General features: G+C 40.6%; 1 protein-coding gene across 1 annotated transcript in view; it reads right to left on the bottom strand.

Moving 5' to 3' along the window:
• The window catches only part of MEOX2 (mesenchyme homeobox 2), a 72,056-nt gene that overhangs the window by 14,198 nt on the left and 36,598 nt on the right, over window positions 1–21,260 (bottom strand). The window contains exon 2 of the mRNA XM_074984667.1: window positions 8,591–8,763. Coding sequence (XP_074840768.1) covers window positions 8,591–8,763 — 173 coding nt within the window. The remainder of the gene's footprint in view (window positions 1–8,590; window positions 8,764–21,260) is intronic.

The following is a 21,260-nucleotide window of genomic DNA, read 5'->3' as shown; positions in this document are numbered from 1 at the left end:
TGTTTTGTAAATGATTTTGGTCAGATATTGGGACAAAAGGTCAACTAGCAGAAAATAAGCCCTCCTTAGTGGAATTTAATCAGACTAGGTGGGATTTTCCATTTATGTTGGCAAATAGAAGCATTACATATTTGAACTGTTTATTCCGGTAACCTTAGCTAGCTTGAAGAACTGCAACGTTGCTCCTTAGATTAGCTCTGTGCAAAAAGATCTTGTGAGGTGGAAAGCTCTCCCAGTCTCTCTATATTTGGCAGGATTGAACCTATAAAAATGTCCATTTTGCCACACCTCTTATACCCCACTGCAGCTGCTTCCTCTCCTCATCCCACAGTGAGATATTAAAAGTTTGGATGGCGCCTTCTCCAAGTTTATCTGGATGGACAAAAAAGCCAAGAATGCGCTTGTCAAGGTTACAAATATCTAGAGACCTAAGAGATTTTTAGACTAACTGGCTCTTCAGAATACAAAGAGGCCTGCCAGCTGAAAATTATTAACTGCTGGCTGAGTAGTGACTGGGAATGCGCTCCATAGGCAATGCAGTAGGAATTAGAGGCACCTATCTTACTGGAATTTTTACAGTGTGATAATAGAGCCACCATATGGTTTTGCAGTGCTCTTGAAGTGCACTCAATATCTGGGACTTTATGATTTCTAATTAATTTTCTTTGATACTCTTCTCTTGTAACTTGCACTGAATTTTTTTTTTAGGGTGCCATGCAACTCAAGCTCATGCCTGTTCCATGCCGACATTCTCAATAATGCAGCCTCGCATGCAAATAACAAAAATCAGGTCTTGGCTCCTTCACACACATTTTGTGAGCATGTCCTTCCACCAGGCATTTATATTTCTTCAGACCTTGGAAGTTGTTTGGAAATTCAGCTTGAGCCTTGCTTTGATGCTAGTAGGAAACTTGGCCACTCTTACATGGGCTTTTAAATATGGTAAAACATATGTTTTTCTACAGTTTGTTTTAAGTGCCAGAAAGGTAATTATGAAGTGTTGTGTGGTGATGTCCTGTTTAAGCTGCAACGTATGGTAGAAATTATCATCATGGTGAAAAGGAAGACTGAGCTCTCCTAAGATAATGGGCCCCATGATTTTTCTCACATCTGTCACATCTTGAGAACAAATGAAAGAAGGAACTTTAGGATGACTGACATTAGCTTTCTCCTATTTATTTTTGCCGCTCTGATTCTGTATTATAATTTGATGTTGCTTTTTTTAATGAATTTCAGGGAGAACAACATATGTAAATTAATTAATTCCATTTGTCATTAATTCAGTTCACAAACATAATATCTGGGCAGAGATATTTAATGCATCCAATACCTGCTGCTTTTTTTTCTGTGCTGCATTATCTAACATTCACATTTGAGTCTCTATTTGCACAAAGTCATAAGTATTCCCTGCAGGTCTAAAGACTTTTCAGAGGCCGTTTCTACATAGGCCTCTTCCTCTGGAAGTGGCATGCTAATACACAGAGTGAAATATGCTAATGAGGCGCAGATGCAAATTCCCCACGCCTCATTAGCATAACATCACGTGATTTGGAGTCCAGAAAACCATCCTTCCGGACTCCAAAATGCCATGTAGAAGCGCGGCCCCTGGGGGGGCTTCCAAAAGGATGTACTTCTTCCAGAGGCCCCTTTTCCCAAAAATTTTTGGGAAGAAGGGGCCTCCAGAAGAAGGACTTCCTTCCAGAAGCGCCCCCGGGGGCCGTGCTTCTACATGGCATTTTGGAGTCCGGAAGAACGGTCTTCCAGACTCCAAATCACGTGATGTTATGCTAATGAGGCATGGGGAATTTGCATCCACGCCTCATTAGCACCTTTGACTCCGTGTATTAGCATGCCACTTCCAAAAGAAGTGGCCTGTGTAGAAACAGCCAGACATAGATGGGTCTACAGCTGGGTGAGAATGGGAGAGATCACTTGATTACGTGTTCTATTCACTCCTTCTGGGGCATCTGGCATTGGCCACTGCTGGAAGATAGGATAATGAGCTAAGTGGACCTTTGATCTGACCCACTATGTCTGTTCTTACACATTCTTATTTCCTGACATGTTTGTAAAGCATCTAGCACAATGGGCCCCTGATCTCAGTTGAGACTACTAGGTAATAATAATAATAATAATAACAATAATATGCAAATAGTTGGATGCTCTGTATAGTGTTAGCACTGATTCCACTAACAGTGAACTGTAACATGTTTTTAAGAAATATTCTGATTTTGCATTGAAGAAATGAGATTTCACAGCAGTGTAATCCTGGAGTATGTTAATTTAAATCAATGGCGCTACACTGATGTCTAACTAATGTGAGTGGAGAATCAGCTCTGACTCCCTGAATTCCACTCTCAGAAGCTTTAATCCCATGTGGAAGGAGAGGGCTGGATTCTACTCTCATTCACATCCACTTCACACAGTTTTCCCTGAAGATGTTCCCAATTTTCAACATGGGCAGTGACAGCAAAAATTGCCCCAATGTGCGCATTTTTTAGAAAGCAAATGAATAGTGGAGAGTGCTGCTATGTTTTCATCTACTTGCCAGTCATCTTTTTGTCATGGACAGCAAAGGACATCCTGAGGGCAGTCCATAGCCCCTTTCTATCTGACCAAAAGGCATAAGGCGATGTCATTAATACAGCTGTGTGTGTACTTCATGAAGAACATTTAAAAGCTGTCCCTTACTGATTGAAACTACACTAGCCTTTATGCTAGAAGCCTGGGAAGCATCAGCATTACCAGTGCCCCAGGTGCCAAATGTGATTAACTAGAGAGGCAGAGAAAGCTTATGCTCAGATGTTACATGGATGGGTTCATTATAGTTACCTAGTGGTGATCACAAGTATCAACATAATACTTAGCATTGACATTACACACCTGCTACAGAGTAGCAAGTATCCCTTCACATTCCCCTCCATTTACTGTGTAGCAAAGGAAGTCTGAGATTTTTAATTTGACCTAGCAGTCTCACAAGACTGCCTTTTCTCCCAGTGAACTCCCAAGGATGTCTGGTCACACACAGCTATCCCTCTACTGTATATGGAAATAATAATGGAATTTTTCTTTGGAACACAATCATCTCCTCATATGTTTGTGTCACACCAAACTATAATGCTGGGCTAACTCTACTGCTGTTGTAAGTTGACATAATTGAAGTCTGTTGGTTTACCCTACCAATGGAGAACCAGGCAAAGGTCATCATGGATTATTCTGTATTTTATTTGTTGTTACTTATGAGGAGAAATCCGAGTAGCACTGTAACAACAATGTACATGCTTAGCCCATGTCTGCACTAAAAAGTTGGTCAACCCAACTAGGTCACTCAAGGGGGTAAAAAATCCAACCTGAACTGGAGAGGAATTGGTGCAGGTTCACAACCTCAGGACATCTACCCACACCTGTGTTCAGCACAGAGCAAGATGGATAAGAGTTGACATGATATTTTATTCTGTAAATGGATGGAACCTTGAGATTATTGTAGCATTTGGTTTGCTCATCAACAGGTTTTTAAATGTCTAACCATGCTCGAAATATACTATTCCATTTTCCAGCTGATAATAACAATTATGAACTGTTTCCTGGGGATTAGATATTATCTGAGTTTTCTCCCATTTGATCTTAGTCCTCAGGAAACACCCTGCATCTCTTTCATCCAGACCTCCAAACTATTGTGTGAACACAAAAATAAGGGGAGACTAAATAAAAAGGGAAGTGTCATAGGGAAGTAATAAATATGTACTTGGTATTGTATCAGTCTAATAAAAATAAAGAGACATTTGTTTCAAACTCTTCTAAGAAATACGGTTGTGATTTTTAATTTTAAGATATTCAAGTAGAATTCAGATTTAGATTCCTCCGATGCTGTCTGTGCAAACAATTTAGTATTCCTATTCTCAGTTAGTTCAGGCAGAATGATAGGCAATTTCTTGTATAGTCTTTCAAATTCCCAAAAGATAAGGATTTAAGAAAATGGATAATGCTGAATCCTTGGATGATCATATTACAAAACAAACAGAAATTATGGATGTGGCAAAGGACAATTAAGGGACACTTTGCTACAGTTCTTATTAAAGTTCTTACTACAGTTGACTCCAAGCCTGTTGAATTCAATGTGTGTTTTGCTTGAAAAAAGGTAAGATTGAGACTTTAGAGTAAGTGTTCCTATTTATTCTGTTCCCCTCATAATTCATCTTCATTTTTGTTTGATAATGAAGGGTGCAGATTGTAAATCTAAAACAGCTAAATAACTTGAAAATAATTTCAATAGAATAACTGTTTTTAAAGTATATACAATTATATTTAGCAAAATTAATGTTCCCTGGCATTATGATGTTGAAACAAATTATTGCTTTCTAGCTAATGTAATTACATGATAAGTGCGCATGATAAACACAAAGGGAATCTTGGGGTGCCCTTTTCTGCACAGGTCTTTGGAGACTCCAAAAGAAAATCCCGTTTCACTTGAATGAGTGCATGTATAAAATGGGTCAAGTTTTCATGGAGTGGTAGTACTTCCTGAAAATGTATATAAAACTTTGAATAATTGACCAGTTTTTATGAGTGGGGGGTGGGGTATTTAAAGAGTGGGGTCCCAGGAAAGGGAGGGCCAGAGCTGATGAAGGCTATTCAGCAAGGTGGAAATGGCCCATTATTAGTAGTATGTATCAAAAGAGGAAAAAACAAGTCAGATCAGACAGGGGGATGTGGCCCATTGTTAGAATCTAATGGGGAGATATTAACACCCAGGGCAGACAAGCTGCTTTTGTAAGGGGCCAGCCACTCCCAGTCTCTGTTTAATCCTTGGTTGATGGAGTCAAATTTGCAAATAAATTGCAGTTCAGAGATTTCTCTCTCCATTCGATTTTTGAAATTTGTTTGTTTTAGGACTCATCATCATCATCATCATCATCAATAACCGTGGGTTCAGCGCCTGTTGGTGTCTGATGTCTCTCTCACTATTTCCTTCCATCTTTCCCTATCCAGTGCAGAGTGGCTTAGTTTCTGTAGACTAGCTCCGTACCAATCTACTACATCATCTATCCATTCTCTGTGGGGTCTGCCTCTCCTATTCGAACCATCCATTATGCCGAATACTAGGGTCTTGATTTTTCATTCATCGTTCATTCTGCAAATATGTCCAAATAGTTGTAGCTTCTGTTTTATAACCTTCTGCAGCAGGTTCTCTTTTGGATGTATCTTCCTATATAATTCCTCACTGGTGACCTTCTGCATCCATCCTATTCTCAGAATCTTTCTATAACAACTCCTTTCGAGCGCCAATATTCTCTTTTTTGAATCTTTCATTATCACCCATGTCTCACATCTGTACAACATGCTGCTGAATACACACGTTTTCAAGACGCCCAGCCTCATTCTTAAGCTAATTGCTTTGCTTTTCCAGATCTTATCCATTGCCTTCAAACTCGCTCTTGCTTTCGCTATTCTAGTCGCTATTTCCTTCTTACAGTCTAGATCATACGTTATGTTGCTCCCCAGATATGTGAACTTCTCTACATTTTCTAGTTCAATACCATCCACGCTGATCTTCCTTCCTATCTTCTTATCTCCAAATACCATTGCTTTTGTTTTACCGATGTTCATAATCAGCCCGTACCGCTTCCCTTCTTCGTTTAACACCCACACCGGTTTTGCTAGCTTCTCCTCATCTTCCTCAATGATAACTATATCATCCGTGAACCACAAGTTGTTAATTCTTTTTCCGTGGACAGATATCCCTTCTACCTCTTCCTTGATCTTGTCCATTGCTCTCTCCAGATGTGCAATGAAGATACTTGGCGATGTTGGATCTCCTTGTCTCGTACCTCTACTTGTTTTAAACCAACTTCCCAACTCCCTGCATGTTCTCACCGCTGCCTCCGCATTATCACTGATATCTTTCAACAACCATATTAGTCTGCTATCCACTCTGTATGACTCCAATACCGCCCAAGTCACTTTCTGATCTATACTGTCAAATGCCTTTTGAAAATCGATGAAGCAAATGTATACGTTTTTGTTCTTTCGTCGAGCTTTCTCCACTAAGATTGTACTGGCATTAGATTTCATTCATATTGTTGTTTGACAGTCAGTGCATCGACACACATCTGACCAACCCTCCTCCTTCATCCAGGCTTGGGACTGGCATGGATCTCTCAGTGGCTTCATGGTGGAGTTGTTTTAGGACTGCTACTTTTAAATCTGTTACTGAGTTAAAAGTAGCAGTCCTAAAACAAAAAATTTCAAAAATCAAATGGAAAGAGAAATCTCTGAGCTGCAATTTATTTGCAAATTTGACTCCATCAACCAAGGATTAAACAGAGACTGGGAGTGGCTGGCCCCTTACAAAAGCAACTTGTCTACCCTGGGTGTTACTATCTCCTCATTAGACTGTGACAATGGGCTACATCCCCCGTTTGATCTGACTTGTTTTTAACTCTTTTGGTACATACTACTGATAATGGGCCATTTCCACCTTGCTGAATAGACCTTGTCAGCTCTGGCCCTCCCTTTTACTGGGACCCCATTCTTTCAAATACCCCTCTGGAAGACTCCCCGCCCCATCACTCATGCATCTGATGAAGCGGGTCTTTGCCCATGAAAGGTTATGCTCCAAAATATCTGTTAGTCTATAGGGTGCCACAGGACTTCTTGTTGTTCTCGAAGATACAGACTAATACGGCAACCTCTCTGAAACTTGACCAGTTTTTATGAACCTCTCATATTCAGAGTTCCATGAAGCAGGCTCTTAATTCCAAACAGACCACCAAAATCAGTTAGCATCAATATTACTTCATATTGTAAATTGTCTCTCTCGTATTTATAACATCCCTGGACCCATTGCTGAATGTATTCCAGCTAGTGATCATACAATTTTCATAGAATCATTTTAGTCTGCTGCTATGTTTACATTTTATACCGCATGCATCAGCATGTTATCTGAGTACCTAATGATTATTCATTTTAAATGTAATTTAAGTTATTCCTCTGGGGGAGGAAGACCACAATAAACCTATACATGTAATCAGGGCAGGGTGAAAGTCTTTTGACTTTAATAATATTTATGAAAGATTTAGCTGGGTCAGAACTTCTGAATAGTTCTGAAAATGTACATTTGTAAACATTAATGTGCTCAGCCTAAATCCTGCAAATGGTTAAGTGAATGCTTAACAAAAAGCCATGGCTGGTTCAGCTGAAGTCAATGTGACCACTGAGAAAAAAGTTAAGTATGTGCCTAGGTGTTTGCGGGATGAGGGCTTCGAGAGCAGGAAACTGAGAAGAGTGATGAGATGCTCCATTATCTCCTCCTACTTTGCAGAACAGGGAGGGTAGGATGATGTGGTTGAAAAAAAAATTGTTGTGCGTCCATACTGGTTCTCCCACGGACACTTCCACATTTGAAATTGCACTATGAGGTGAGAATGGAAATTTTCCCCCAAAAGATTAGCGCCATAGGCCAATGTGAGATAAGTTAACTTCCAGTGGAGTTGAAGTTGAGCTTTTAAGCAAAAAATGAATAACTGCATTAAGCTTTGTGTTTCAGGAGCTGTAGGGCACCTTCTCTGGGAGTTCAGATGCAGTTCCCTGATGATCCTGTTTCTCTTTCACCTCTCTCACATCCCTGCCTCACAGACTGACAATAAGGGGGTTTGCTCTCCTTCAACCATTTTTAATTGTTTAAGATGTCATTTTTTAATTTCCAGTGAATAATTATGTTAACAGTGTATAGCTTGAAGAAAGCAGAGTTGTCATCAAAGATCCCAAGGTGTGAAAAGTCACACATTGCTTATTATGCTTGAAATGAAAGTCTTAGTTATGGCTTAGCAATTCTATAATGTCTTCCTTCCCACTCTGGTTACTTGTTCTGTGATTTTCCAGGGTTCAGAGAACAGGCAGGTGGTAGACAGATGTCAAATGCCTCTAAATATGTAAGAACAAACTATTGCACAGAACAGAAGACTGGATGTATTTTAATTAGAGCTGCGTCAAGCAACGTGACAACCCATTTAGTCCCTTCTGGTAAATACACTACTTGACTCATTGATATTAAATGCATGTTTCAATGGGTTAACTGAATTTATAAATATCTATTTCACAACTCTTGTTCAATATTAACACATATGATTTTAGAATTACCAGTATTTTTTTTATTTTATAACATTAGCATATCTAAGATAAATCACCTAGAACTGAGGAGATTGTTTGTACACATTGAACCTCTCCAGTCCAGAACTCTCTCATCTGGCAACATCTATAATCCGACATGATTTTAGTTAGCCAAACAGCCACTTAATCATGGGTATGGCCAAGTTTTCTGTGGTCTCATAAAGTTTATTTCCAGCCACCAGTCCTGGCTTCTCAGTATTCTGGGCTGTTATTTAGCTGTAACTTACCCCTAAATGTCTTCTAAAAGCCCAGTAAGCAGTGGAAGTGTTGATAACATGGTAGACAATACTGACCTCTCTTGGTTTGGCAAATTCTCTCATTTGGCACCAGTCAGGTCTTGAGAGTGCCAGATAAGAGAAGTTCAACTTACAGTTTTAAAAATTAAACATACACTTCAAAATCCACTTCTTTCCATCAGTACCTGTCTTTCAGTGAGGTCCAGATTTACTGCTATCTCATATCGCCTCAGCCTGGTCAGGTAGTTATGATGGGCAAATTCTGCTTCTAGCTCTCTGATTTGCTCCTTGGTAAAGGCTGTCCTCTCTTTCCTAGGCTTACTGTTGACCTCTGATTTGTAATTTCCTTCCTGGGAATCTGAAACAAAAGGAGAGAGAAAATTGAAAGTTATAACAAGCGTGTGATTTTTTAGGAACTAAACCAACAGATTAAATCTGTGCTTATCCTCTGCATCAGTGGTGTCCAAGACAAACATCACGGATCGCCACAGCCTCCCCACGCCAGGTGCTGCCCCCCCCAGCAAGCACCCCCCTGGCACTGCACCCACCCCATCAATCACCACCAGGCACCCCCCCCAATGCTGCACCCCCACCAGGCACCGCACCCTCCTGACCCCTCCTGGAGCAGCCCTGGGGCTGAAGCTGCACTGTGCAAGCTGCTCCAGGTCTGGAGACACGCCGTGTGAGCCCGCCAGGACTGGAACCCTCCAGAAGTGGAGGAGCCGCTGCCACTGCTGCTGCCACGTGGTGGGGTGCATGCATGGAGCGGCTGGAGAGGTACCCCACATTTGCCACAATCCATAGCCCTATTTGCCACATGTGAGCTGTGTCTACACGTGCACGCTACTTCGAAGTAGCAGCACTAACTTCGAAATAGCACCCGTCGCGGCTACACGCGTCGGGCGCTATTTCGAAGTTAACTTCGATGTTAGGCGGCGAGACGTCGAAGTTGCTAACCTCATGAGGGGATCGGAATAGCGCCCTACTGGACCGTGTAGACGATCCGCGTCCTGCAACGTCGAAATTGTGGGGTCCTCCATGGCAGCCATCAGCTGGGGGGTTGAGAGATGCTGTCTCTCCAGCCCGTGCGGGGCTCTATGGTCACCGTGTGCAGCAGCCCTTAGCCCAGGGCTTCTGGCTGCTGCTGCTGCAGCGGGGGATTCATGCTGCGTGCACAGGGTCTGCAACTCGTTGTCGGCTCTGTGTATCTTGTGCTGTTTAGTGCAAGTGTGTCTGGGAGGGGCCCTTTAAGGGAGCGGCTGGCTGTTGAGTCCGCCCTGTGACCCTGTCTGCAGCTGTGCCTGGCACCCTTATTTCGATGTGTGCTACTGTGGCGTGTAGACGTTCCCTCGCTGTGCCTATTTCGATGTGGTGCTGCGCAACGTCGATGTTGAACATCGACGTTGCCAGCCCTGGAGGACGTGTAGACGTTATTCATCGAAATAGCCTATTTCGATGTCGCCACATCGAAATAGGCTACTTCGATGTAGGCGTCACGTGTAGACGTAGCCGTGGTGAACAGGGAGCATATTGGACAAGGCTACTCTACATGAACATCTCAGAAACTGCTGCATCCCTGCAATAGCAAAAGCACACTACCTTTAATGTTAGAGAACCTTCAACTGCCACATAGCAGAGTATCAGGAGTTTTCCAAGAGGTATAAGCTGCCTTTATTCATGACTGCCTCTCTTACTGTGTTTTACCCCTTGAACTACATAACTGGAACTTCTGAGCCACATCAGCCATTCCCTGCTCCCAGAATCCTGAATGTCACTAAAGCACTAACACTGAATAGTCTGAATCTTCTGGCTAGCGGTGTGGTGGATGGCATTTCAAACAAAGCTACCACTTTCAGAGGGCTCATTTTCAACTATATCCAGTTATGACTTTGCAGAAATAAAATGAACAGAATAACATGGGAAATCCGATCAGTCTTGTGACGATGAAATGGATGAACACCTAGTGCAGAATCATGGGATGCTTCCCCCTTTCAGACACCCAATAGAATGTGGTGTTGCCACCGTAGCCATGCCCTGAATTATTCTTACTGCGGATGCAAGGCAACTAATACAGTTGTGGCCCTTATAAAAGAATGTGAACCTAATAGGGGAAAAGGGTTTTATCTGATGCAAAACATAAATTTCTAGTACCTCATTGGGGTGTCCAATCCTTGTGCAGGTATGAAGGGGAAAATACAGTGAAAAAAGGTAAAAAGCAGCCTTCTCCCACTGTTCCCCTGCGAGCAAAGGAGCTACACAAAACTCAAGTGACTGCTCTCAAGGGCGCACAGGTCATTCCTAATACACAGGCTGCAAACTATCTCAAAGATGGCAGGAAAATAATTGAGTCACACTCCCCTCTCCCTTCTGTATTAGCCTTGCAAGGAGCATAATTCTCCCCAAAATTTTCAGTGTGGAAGCATGCACACTGCATTTCCTTCCTGGAGTTCCTCCTCAAGTGCTACAGTTCTGCCATATCCCAGTGCAGCTCAATGTGTAATTTTTCAGAACTCACGCTATATGCTTGAATCCCTATAACAATATTCTCCATGCATCAATTTAGATGGACGCCTAAACCAGCTTTTCAAGATTATAAACAATCATGAGCACTTAGAATCATGGAAACATAGGACTTCAAGGGATCTCAAGAGGTCATTAATTTCAGTTCCCTCCATTCATGGCAGGGCTAAGTATTATCAACACTATCCTTGACAGGTTTGTCCAACCGGCTTTTAAAGAACATCGGTGATGGAGATTCCAGAGCCTCACAGGGCAATTTACTCCTGTGTTTAATCACCCTGACAGTCAGGAAGTTTTTCCTAATGTCCAACCTAAACTGCACTTAATGCAATTTAAGGCTTTTTGTCCTGTCATCAGAGATTAAAGAAGATAATTTTTCTCCCTCTTCTTTACACCGTTTTATATATTTCAAAAATGTTGTGTCCCCTCCCAGTTTTCTCTCCTCCACACCAAACAAGCCATTTTTTTTCAGTCTTCACTCAGAGGCCATATTTTCCAGATCTTTAATAATTTTTGTAGCTCTTCTCTGGACTTTTTCAGTTTGCCTGCATTTCTCCTGAAACGTGGCAACCAGAATTAGACACAACAGTCCAGTTAAGGCCGAGTCAGTGTGGTGTAGAGTAGAAGAATTACTTCTCATGTCTTGCTTGCAAGACTCCTGCTAATACATCCCAGATGATGTTTGCTTTTTTTTTCCCAATATCGTTACGTGGTTAACTCATAATTAGCTTGTGATCCACCATGACCTCCATGTCCCTTTTAGCAGTAATACTACCTAGGCAGTCGTTTCCCATTTTGTATGCATGCAACTGATTGTTCCTTCCTAAGTGAAGTACTTTGCATTTGTCCTTATTAAATTTCATTCTATTTACCTCAGACCATTTCCCAGATCATTTTAATCCTATCCTCCAAAGCACTTCCAAGCCCTCCCAGGTTGGTATCAGCCATGAAGTGTATACATGTAGTCTCTATGCCATTGTTTAAATCTTTGATGAAGATATTGACCAGGACTGAATCCCTACTGATCCCTGCAGGATCCCATTTGATATATCCTTCCAGCTTGACTGTGAACAATTGATAACTACTTTCTGAGAATCACTTTTCAACCAGTTATAATAGCTTCATCTAGGTTGTATGTCCCTAGTTTGTTTATGACAAGGTCAAGCAAGACACTATCAACAGTCATATTAAAGTCAAACTATACCACATCTACCACTTTCCCCCCCTACACAGGACTTTTTACCCTGTCAAAGAAAGATATTGGGCTGGACTTGACGTGATATGTTCTTGACCAATCCATGCTGTTACTTATCACCTTTTTATCTTCAAGGTGTTTGTAAACAGATTGTTTAATTATGTGCTCCATTATCTTTCCAGGTACTGAAGCTAATATGACTGGTCTGTAATTCCCCAGGTTATCTTTATATCCTTTTTTAATAGCTAGGTAGTATATTTGTCTTCTTCCAGGATGCTAGAATCTTACCTATTTCCCATGACTTTTCAAAGACAATTGCAAATGGCTCAAATACTTCCTCAGTCACTGCTTGAGTATTCTAGGATATATTACACCAGGCCCTGGTGACCTGAAGACATCTTGCACCATCACAAACTCTTTCCTTGTATATCTCTGAACACAGACTGATCCTGCTTGAACAGCAGAAGTGTTGTTCATGAGGCTGATAATCACAATGACAGTTTGATTTTGGAGTATTTAGCATACCTTCATGCTATAGTATTAAACACTGTGGATTGATCTGTGGAGATATACATGTCTCATAGAACTGGAAGGAATCTTGAGAGGTCATCAAGTCCAGTCCTCTGCTCTCTTGGCAGGAACAAGCACCATTTGTGAGTGACTTTTTTTTTTTTTAATATTTGCCCTAGATCCCCTCAAGGTTTGAGCTCATGAGTGTGGGTTTAGCAGGACAATGCTCTAGCCACTGACCTATCTCTCCCCCCGAGTCCAAGCTGCCTCTAAACCTTGAAAGGCGCCCTCAACAACTGAGCTTCCAACCCTGGGTTTACAAGGTCAGTGCTCTCACCACCTCCGCCGAACCACTGAGCTATCCTTCCCCACAATTTCTATGTTAGAAATGTTATACTGAGCTGTGCCATGTTTGTGTTGATGCAATTATAAGGTGTTTTATAGTCATATAACTAGGTTGATACTAGGATTTATGCCAGAATAGTTTATTTCAATGCTGAACTAGAATAAGTTATACCAATATATACACTTTTACACTGGTATAACTACGTCCAGTGCAGGAAGATTATCAGGATAGTTAAAACAACAAAACTTTCCAATGTAGAGAAGACTTAATTCAAGGCAGTTAATAATGACCTCCTACAGGAAGGGTAATTCTAGGACATAAGGACCATAAAGAAGCGAGTGTTTTCATCTTAATATATGCATCAATTATGGTAAAAGATGTAAAAGGAGTACTGTATGAGGAGAGAGAGTGGACACAACGCTGAGAGCACATCCAGCTGTGCACACATGTTAATCAGTAAGAAAAATCATTTTGTTTAAAATCCATTGAATAACAACGGAATTCCTGTGGGAAAGAAAATCCCTCCTCTTCTGTGTATGTGTGGGGGGGCGATCTCTCTTCTTCTGTGTATACCACCTACAGTTAAGCAAAGAGTAACCCTTAATGCCATGGCTATTGGGAAAGACACTGATGTCTATTTTTTACTGCAAGCATATGGATCATTACAGAGTACAGTAAGTTAACTAAGAATGCAGTACAAGCTTAGTGATAAAAAAAATACATCTTGGTGAGATAAATCGTCCTTTGGATGATATTTATAGGTGAATGTCCAAGCTTTGCATTTGAAACTTGTGAAATTCAGGAATTCAGAATCTAAATTCCAAGTGACTGGAGTAATGGTGCACAAAGCGGCAAATGTAACTGTCACAACATGCAAGTAAAAACGTATTTGTCCTTTGTGCTTGTTACTATGCAGCCTGAACTGGTGAGTTTAGGACAGCCAGTAACGATAGCCCACACAGATCCTCTGTGAAAGAAGAGCTCTTGGGGCACCTCCTGATTTAGGTATTCCTACCATTACTAGACACTAGAAAATGTCACTTCATAAATTTTTGGCAGCAATGATTCTATCAGCAGTATGTTTTCATCAGCAGATCTAACTACTGGTGAAGCCTGCATATTTGTGAGGTTTGTTGGTTTGTTTGTTTTGCCTCTCACTGAATGCTGAGATTACTGAGGGTTCAGTGTTTAGCAAACTATACTTTTACTGGCCTTCACGCTGGAAGCAGCCTGAAAATCCCTGAATATGTTTCATGGCTTGTCATGCCTCCCTTTTCCTTTGGCTGGCGCAGCAGTCTAGCAGTCTGGAGTATCCTGTTTGCTGATTCCTCATGCACATACTGATGGGTAGAGCACAGCCAAAGGCTGTTTATGTTTCATATGACAGTTACCAGTAGGGCAGCTTAAATTCATTTGCTTGACTGCAGTACCCTCAAAAAATAACCCATTCTATCTTAATGGAATGCCACAGCATTCTACTCCAGCTACTGAGGGCTTTGACTGCATAGGGTTTTCTGTGGGGCCTATCCCAGTAATCTTTGGATGCTAAAGTCATACATTCCAGAGATGAAAGATTAAGTAATTTTCTTTCAGATCATTGCTAGTATCCATAAGAATGTTCAGTGAATACAAAGAAGGAGGCCCATCATGAACTTCTAGCTAACAGACTTTTCATGGTAGCTCTTCCTGTCACTTGAAACGCTGAGATGACTCAAATTATAATTTGTTACCAATGAATCTCTGATTTAATAACCACAGGCTTGAGAAAAATGTTAGATTGTTTTTTTATTTTAAACATTTATATCTTCTAAAGCCCCATCTGATGTTTGAAGAACCTTGAGCAACAACACAAGATAAATACAAATATAGCTAAATGCTAAAATTGGAAAAGTACATAGAAACATTAGACACCAGGTACTCTCCTCGTAGTAACTAGGTTTACACAGCAGAATGATTAAACTTCAAGTGACTGTGCTGGAACACTAGTTTGGATATTACTCAAGTTTCAAATCAAACAGCAACTGTCTGTATTGCTTGATTCTCAAATTTAGTTAGTTTAATACCAACAAGGTGTTTATCAGTGTGCTTGTTCAAGAGTTAAGATAATTATGCTAGCAAGGAGTGAATTAATGGGGTTTGCATAGTACTAAAGCATTTAAAAACGAGTACTCAAAATTTCAGGCATGAAAATGTGGTGGATTTAGAAGGTGCCATGTCAGTTATAATCTCCAACAGGCATCTGAATTTCTCTCTGCTTCAGTACTTTTTATTAATTTTCCTTCCATTAATTTCAGGCTACTCAGAATGGTTATTTTTTTTTATTTTATTGTACTTCTTACCAACGTACACTTTTGTTGTTTTAATTTCCAAAGTAATAAATCTAGATTGTTGTTGCTTTTTTCTGGAATGCTTCTTTTTAAGGGCAAGCCTGGGTGATCCCATTTTTTCAACCTTAGGGACTATAGTCATATCACCTGACTAGCTTCTCTTTGGTGGAAAATGGGTGGGAAACTTGGAAGAAATTTTTGGCAGATTTCATGTCAGTTTACATCTGTTTTGCAGCTGTTGCAATTGAGGGAGAAAAAATAACACCCTCAATTTTCTTTTACTGGCTATATTCTATGCCAAATGGTAGGTGTAGAGGCAGAGAACAAAGTCTAAGGGGAACCTAAATTACATTCCCTTCCCAAAAAATATGAAATATTTATATCTGGTCTATAATACATTATTATGTAAAATACAATAATCGACATTGGTTGTCTTCTCCCACTGTCACCATCAAACTCAGACATACATTTAGAAAATGCAAAACAAAATTCAGATACTGGTTGATTGAATTTTTCTTTCTTTTGGAAACCTTTGCTTTATGGGTTTATGCTAGTACAAGTAGTCCAATGTACAAGTCACCCATTAGAGTTGAAGATAAAATGATAATGCTTGTTAGAGGCAAACAACAGGAAAATCTCCTGGTTTGCTGCTGGCAGAATGTACAATAAAAAAAAATATCATTAAAGCATGACTGATTGTACCGTGGGTTGCTTGAGGGACAAGATGTTAATTTGATTAAATTATTAGTATATTGTTTAACAGACACTGAGAAAAAGGTTATGAAAGACTTATACTAATATAAACACAAAAGTTGGTTCACCTCATTCTTACTGTACCACCAAAATTCCAGTATACCTTCCAAACATTGTTATATCAGTTAAATAAGTATTTTCTCACCAAATATATTTTAGATCATGGGAAAAATAGAGTAATGCAATGGTAAATCTGCTCCACAGCATATAGAAAACATATGATTTCCCTGTGGGCCATTACGTTCCCATGAACAGCACCCACTTTGATATACTTGCTTTTGAGGCATAACTGAAAGAAGACTACCAACACAAGAACAAAAACTTACTTTGTGACACATTATTTATTTACTGCACTCATCCATCATACTCAATCCAGCAGTAAGGTAGAAAGATAAAGCTCCTGATCTAAAGAGAGCAAAAGCATATGTAAAAACTTTAAAAATGTACACCCTCTGTTTGGCTTCCTTCACCAATTGACCGAACCCTGGATTTTACTGGTGGAAGTGAATGTTCGGTTAGTATTTGCACTACAAATATTCTGTATGCAAGAATAAGCAAAAATAAATAGAATTGCTGGTGTTTCATTAGATGCTCTATAGGTAGTTGCCTGGTTAGCTAGTGTCAGATTATGACAGCTGTACAGTAAACCCTCAATTTTACAGACTCCGATTTAGTAGACTTCGGGACATCCGCCAGCCCCCTGTTGTTTCCAAAGATCACTTAACTGCTCCCATAAAATCTTAACTCCCCCTCCCCCACCAAAAAGTACATAGGGTGACTTACTGCTGCTGCAGCTGGAGGGTCTGTCACTTCCACACAGCAGAGCTGTCCCATGTTCCTCCCACCAGGAATGTGGCACATAGGCAGGCAGACAGCACTCACGTATATGCTCCACTCCAGGCCCCGACAGACCCTCCAGAAGCAGTAGCTCGCGCTGCTGTGGCAGAGCCCTTAGCCACGGCAGAGCCCCCAGCCACAGCTGGAGGCTTCTGCTGCCACAGTGGAGCCTCCTACTATGGCAGGGCTCCCAGCTGCGGCAACAGTTCCAGCTCCAGCTGCTGTGAGTCATGATCACGGGCATTTTTCGGGGGAGAGAGGACCTAGTGTGGGGGGTGGGCAGTAAGCCCTGAGATTTAATGGACTTTTGGGTTTAACAGACACCCCTCTCCCATTAGTCCATTAAATTGGGGGTTTACTGTACTCACAAATTGAGTAGTATTTTATTTCATGAGTAGTCCCATTGATGTCAGTGGGACAACCTAAGGAGAAAAATACGATTCAATGGGGAAAAGGCCATCATAATTTGGCCTCAAATTTTCTCATTATTTTTAATAAGGGTTGGATTGTTTCAATCCTACTCACAATAATGTATAATAATGAATTCATTCAACTAGTCCCCTTGAAATCTGTGGGCTCTCTGATGTGACAAGGTGCTTACCTACACAAAAGTTGTACAATCTGTTCCTATATGTATATTTCATTGTAACTTTATAGTGATGTCTGTATAAACCAATTAGTCTTAATTGCAGATTTTCTTACAATGGTCTTCGAATGCTTGTAGAGTGCAACTACTATACACTGTTTACTTTAAAGTTGAGTAATCTGTGGAATTATATCACCGAGAAAATCTAGCTACTTCATAGTGACTTAACATTGCATGAGGAAGTGTTTCTTCCTAGCTTATTTCTTCCATGGCCACTTAAACCACTAACTTGTAAACAAAAGCTTTACAGATTTTAAATATCAACAGGACTCTACAATGGTATGTGGTTTAGTGCCAAATGCCTGTTACTTTTTTCGAAAACATTAACCACATAAAGCAATAAAATTTTAGTTTGTCTTCTTGACAAATACCGTCAAAAATTTTAAATTTGAAATACATTTTTCTTCTGCTAACAAAAGAGACAGCACCATTTTAATTCTGTGGCCTGACCATTTCTGATATTTTAGCTTATTATCAGCCCTGTCTATATGGTAATTCCAAAATACCCTAATTTTTCAGTGTATAAGCAAAATATTGGCATATAGTTCCAGTCTAGACCCTATTGTTTTGCCAGTGACTACAAGCTGTGTCTACACGTGCCCCAAACTTCGAAATGGCCATGAAAATGGCCATTTCGAAGTTTACTAATGAAGCGCTGAAATGCATATTCAGCGCTTCATTAGCATGCGGGCGGCAGCCGCGCTTCGAAATTGACGCTCCTTGCCGCCGCGCGGTGCGTCCAGACGGGGCTCCTTTTCGAAAGGATGCTGCCTACTTCGAAGTCCCCTTATTCCCATGAGCTCATGGGAATAAGGGGACTTCGAAGTAGGCGGGGCCCTTTCGAAAAGGAGCCCCGTCTGGACGCGCCGCGCCGCGGCAAGGAGCGTCAATTTCGAAGCGCGGCTGCCGCCCGCATGCTAATGAAGCGCTGAATATGCATTTCAGCGCTTCATTAGTAAACTTCGAAATGGCCATTTGCATGGCCATTTCGAAGTTTGGGGCACGTGTAGACGTAGCCAAGAAGAGCAGAACTGGGCTTATAGTTTTAAAACTGACTGTTACTCAGTGCATTATTTACATCATATGGATGGTGCACAAAAAGTTGACAGACTGCAAAGAGGCAAACTTTGCCAGAGTATGAGTTTTAAATAAAGGACTAAACTTTGCAGAAGCTGATGGGAAAACCCATTAGATCCCCAGCAAACTTCTACTCTTTCCTATTGCAAGCACCTTTAACTAAACTCTGCTAGATCTCTGAATCTTGATGTACTAATTTAAAAACAACTTCATTCCTTCTGAATACATTTACTCTATAGAAAAAAATGTCATATTTTCACCTGGTGTAAATCAGTGTGGCATCATGAAAGTTAATGGAGTTCATTGATTTATAGTGCTTCATACAGTAAGTACACACTAGCATCAAAAAGAGTATTAAGTCTCAAACTGATTAATAATACCGAAGATACAGCTGGAGGAGCAAATTTGCCACACATGTTCACAGAATCCTTTTTTTTAAATGTGGATGAAAAACTTCTCCATAACTATAGTTCATGGCCCTGCATCTGAAAATGGGCAAATCTGCACAGTAGCATTTGCAAGATGTCAATAGTGAACACATCCCTCTTTCCGTACTAATGAAAGCAAACACTTAGCTAATTGAGCTCATTATGTCAGCCGCATACCCCCTTCCCAATAAAATCAGATATTGACTCAGGTAGATATGTGGATGTTTTGAACCCTACCATAAGCCATCCTATGCCATTACCACTTTCCACGGCTGCCAATATTTTTTTGTTATTGCTGTCTCCTTAAAGTGTGTCAGTACAGGAATTACATTACAGTATTGAAAACACTGATTCGCTACCATTCTGATGTCTGGGATTTTAGGAGTACCTGCAGTATCTATGTGGAATGCGTGCATTTCTGTGACTTCAAGTAATCAGTCCAGCTTTGTCTATATATCTATTGCTTCAGTCCTGCAGACACTTAACCCTGTGCCTTTGTGGCCCATATATGCTTGGTGTGATGTTTTGTCCTCCTTTCATGGCCCCTAGCCCAGCCAGAAGTTGAAGAGTTTGCTATAGCCTTGGCTAAGAGACGTGTGGCTTTTAATTCATGCAGTAGAAGCTCATCCATTTAGCTCCGCAGATTCCAGACTTAATTCTGCCCATGGACAACCGTAGTCTATTATACATGCCTTACTTTGTGAGGAGAAAGCACTGAAGTCATTGGATTAATCACACAAGTGAACTTACACACAAGCTTAACTGTTTACAGGACTGGCAGTGATATTTGAAAAGTCTTCTAAATTAAAGGAAATACATGTAACAACTCTAAGCATTCTAACAAATGGGTTTGCTCTTTCCCTCACTTTTAAAAACAGTGTGGGCTGCATCTTAATGGGCAGATTGTTTAATGAAACTCCTATCCCCCATTTGAGATTGTGGGGATAACAATTCTTCCTGTTGACAACTGTATGATATCTGAGTCTCTGTGGAGATTGTTTACATTAAGATCATATTTATTTTATTGTTAGTTGCCTTTAAAGTTATTTTAGCAGCTGGAAACATGGAAAGCTAGCACTAGGTGACCAACAATCTCTCCGTTGACAACCAGCAAGTGCTACTGAGTACAGATTGGACTAGAAGTGCATGTGAAATAAGAAGGCTTGCTTAGGTACATATGAAAGGCTACACATGGAAGACTTCCATAAGACAGACACATTGCATAAAATAACCTAGCTCTACAAAATGTACAGTATGTAGAAAAAAGATTTTAAAAATAATTCAATGTATACAAATCTTTACCATTTTTATTAAGAAAAACTTCCTACTTAGAAACAAAACCCACTGTGTATTTTACTGATGCTTCCTCTGTGAATGAACACAAAGATGTCTAAAGGGAGAAAACGGAAGTTAAAATAATATGTTCACATATTTAAAGAACCAAAACGTAAGGGAATGAATAAAGATCTAAACTATATAAACACAGTGACTGAATCCTATATTATAGTTCCAACACTTGTATTTTTCAGTTATGTTTATTGAAAATCTAGGATTTATATTATGCAAAATATTAAAGTTAAACTGATTTTCCCTTATGGTAAATTTCTAGAAACAGTTCAAATCTTGCATTTCATATTGATTTTATTCATTTTGCGTGCGTACGCGCACGCGCGCACACACACACACACACAGAGTGATCTTGTAATGGGACTTTTGCGAGAGAAGAGCCTTATGTGCCCTCCTCTGCCCCCCAGCAAGTTTAGATGAAATCATTGCGATTCAGTGGGATGTAATGAAATTTACTATATACATGAACAGAGCCTTCCAATGTGTACATCACATTGAGAGCTGCTATCTAGTAAATGGGCTCCCACGGAATCTTCCTCTCCATGCTTAGCATCAGGTACAGATTACCCAGGAAGCTACTCTGCTGACACAGCCCACAATATAGTGGTAGCAGCATCCAACTACTCAGGATTGTGACCAGTTCATGGTCTTACTGGTCAGTTTCCAGGCCCATCCATGCACTATGTGCTCACAGAGTTGGTTTTGATGAGACGTTGAACTTCAGAACATGCAGGAGGCTGTGGAGCACCCCGGCTCTCATCACCAGACGCTAGAAACGTAGTGATTCCAGAAGAGGCTGTTTCCTATCTTCCACATTGAAAGCAAACCAGAAATGAAGTACAATGACCCAAAGATTATCTACATCTTAC

This window comes from Carettochelys insculpta, chromosome 2, assembly GCF_033958435.1.
Source record: "Carettochelys insculpta isolate YL-2023 chromosome 2, ASM3395843v1, whole genome shotgun sequence".
Classification (NCBI taxonomy): domain Eukaryota; kingdom Metazoa; phylum Chordata; order Testudines; family Carettochelyidae; genus Carettochelys; species Carettochelys insculpta.
Note: the sequence above shows the minus strand (reverse complement) of the source record. Positions and strands in the feature narration are given on the sequence as shown.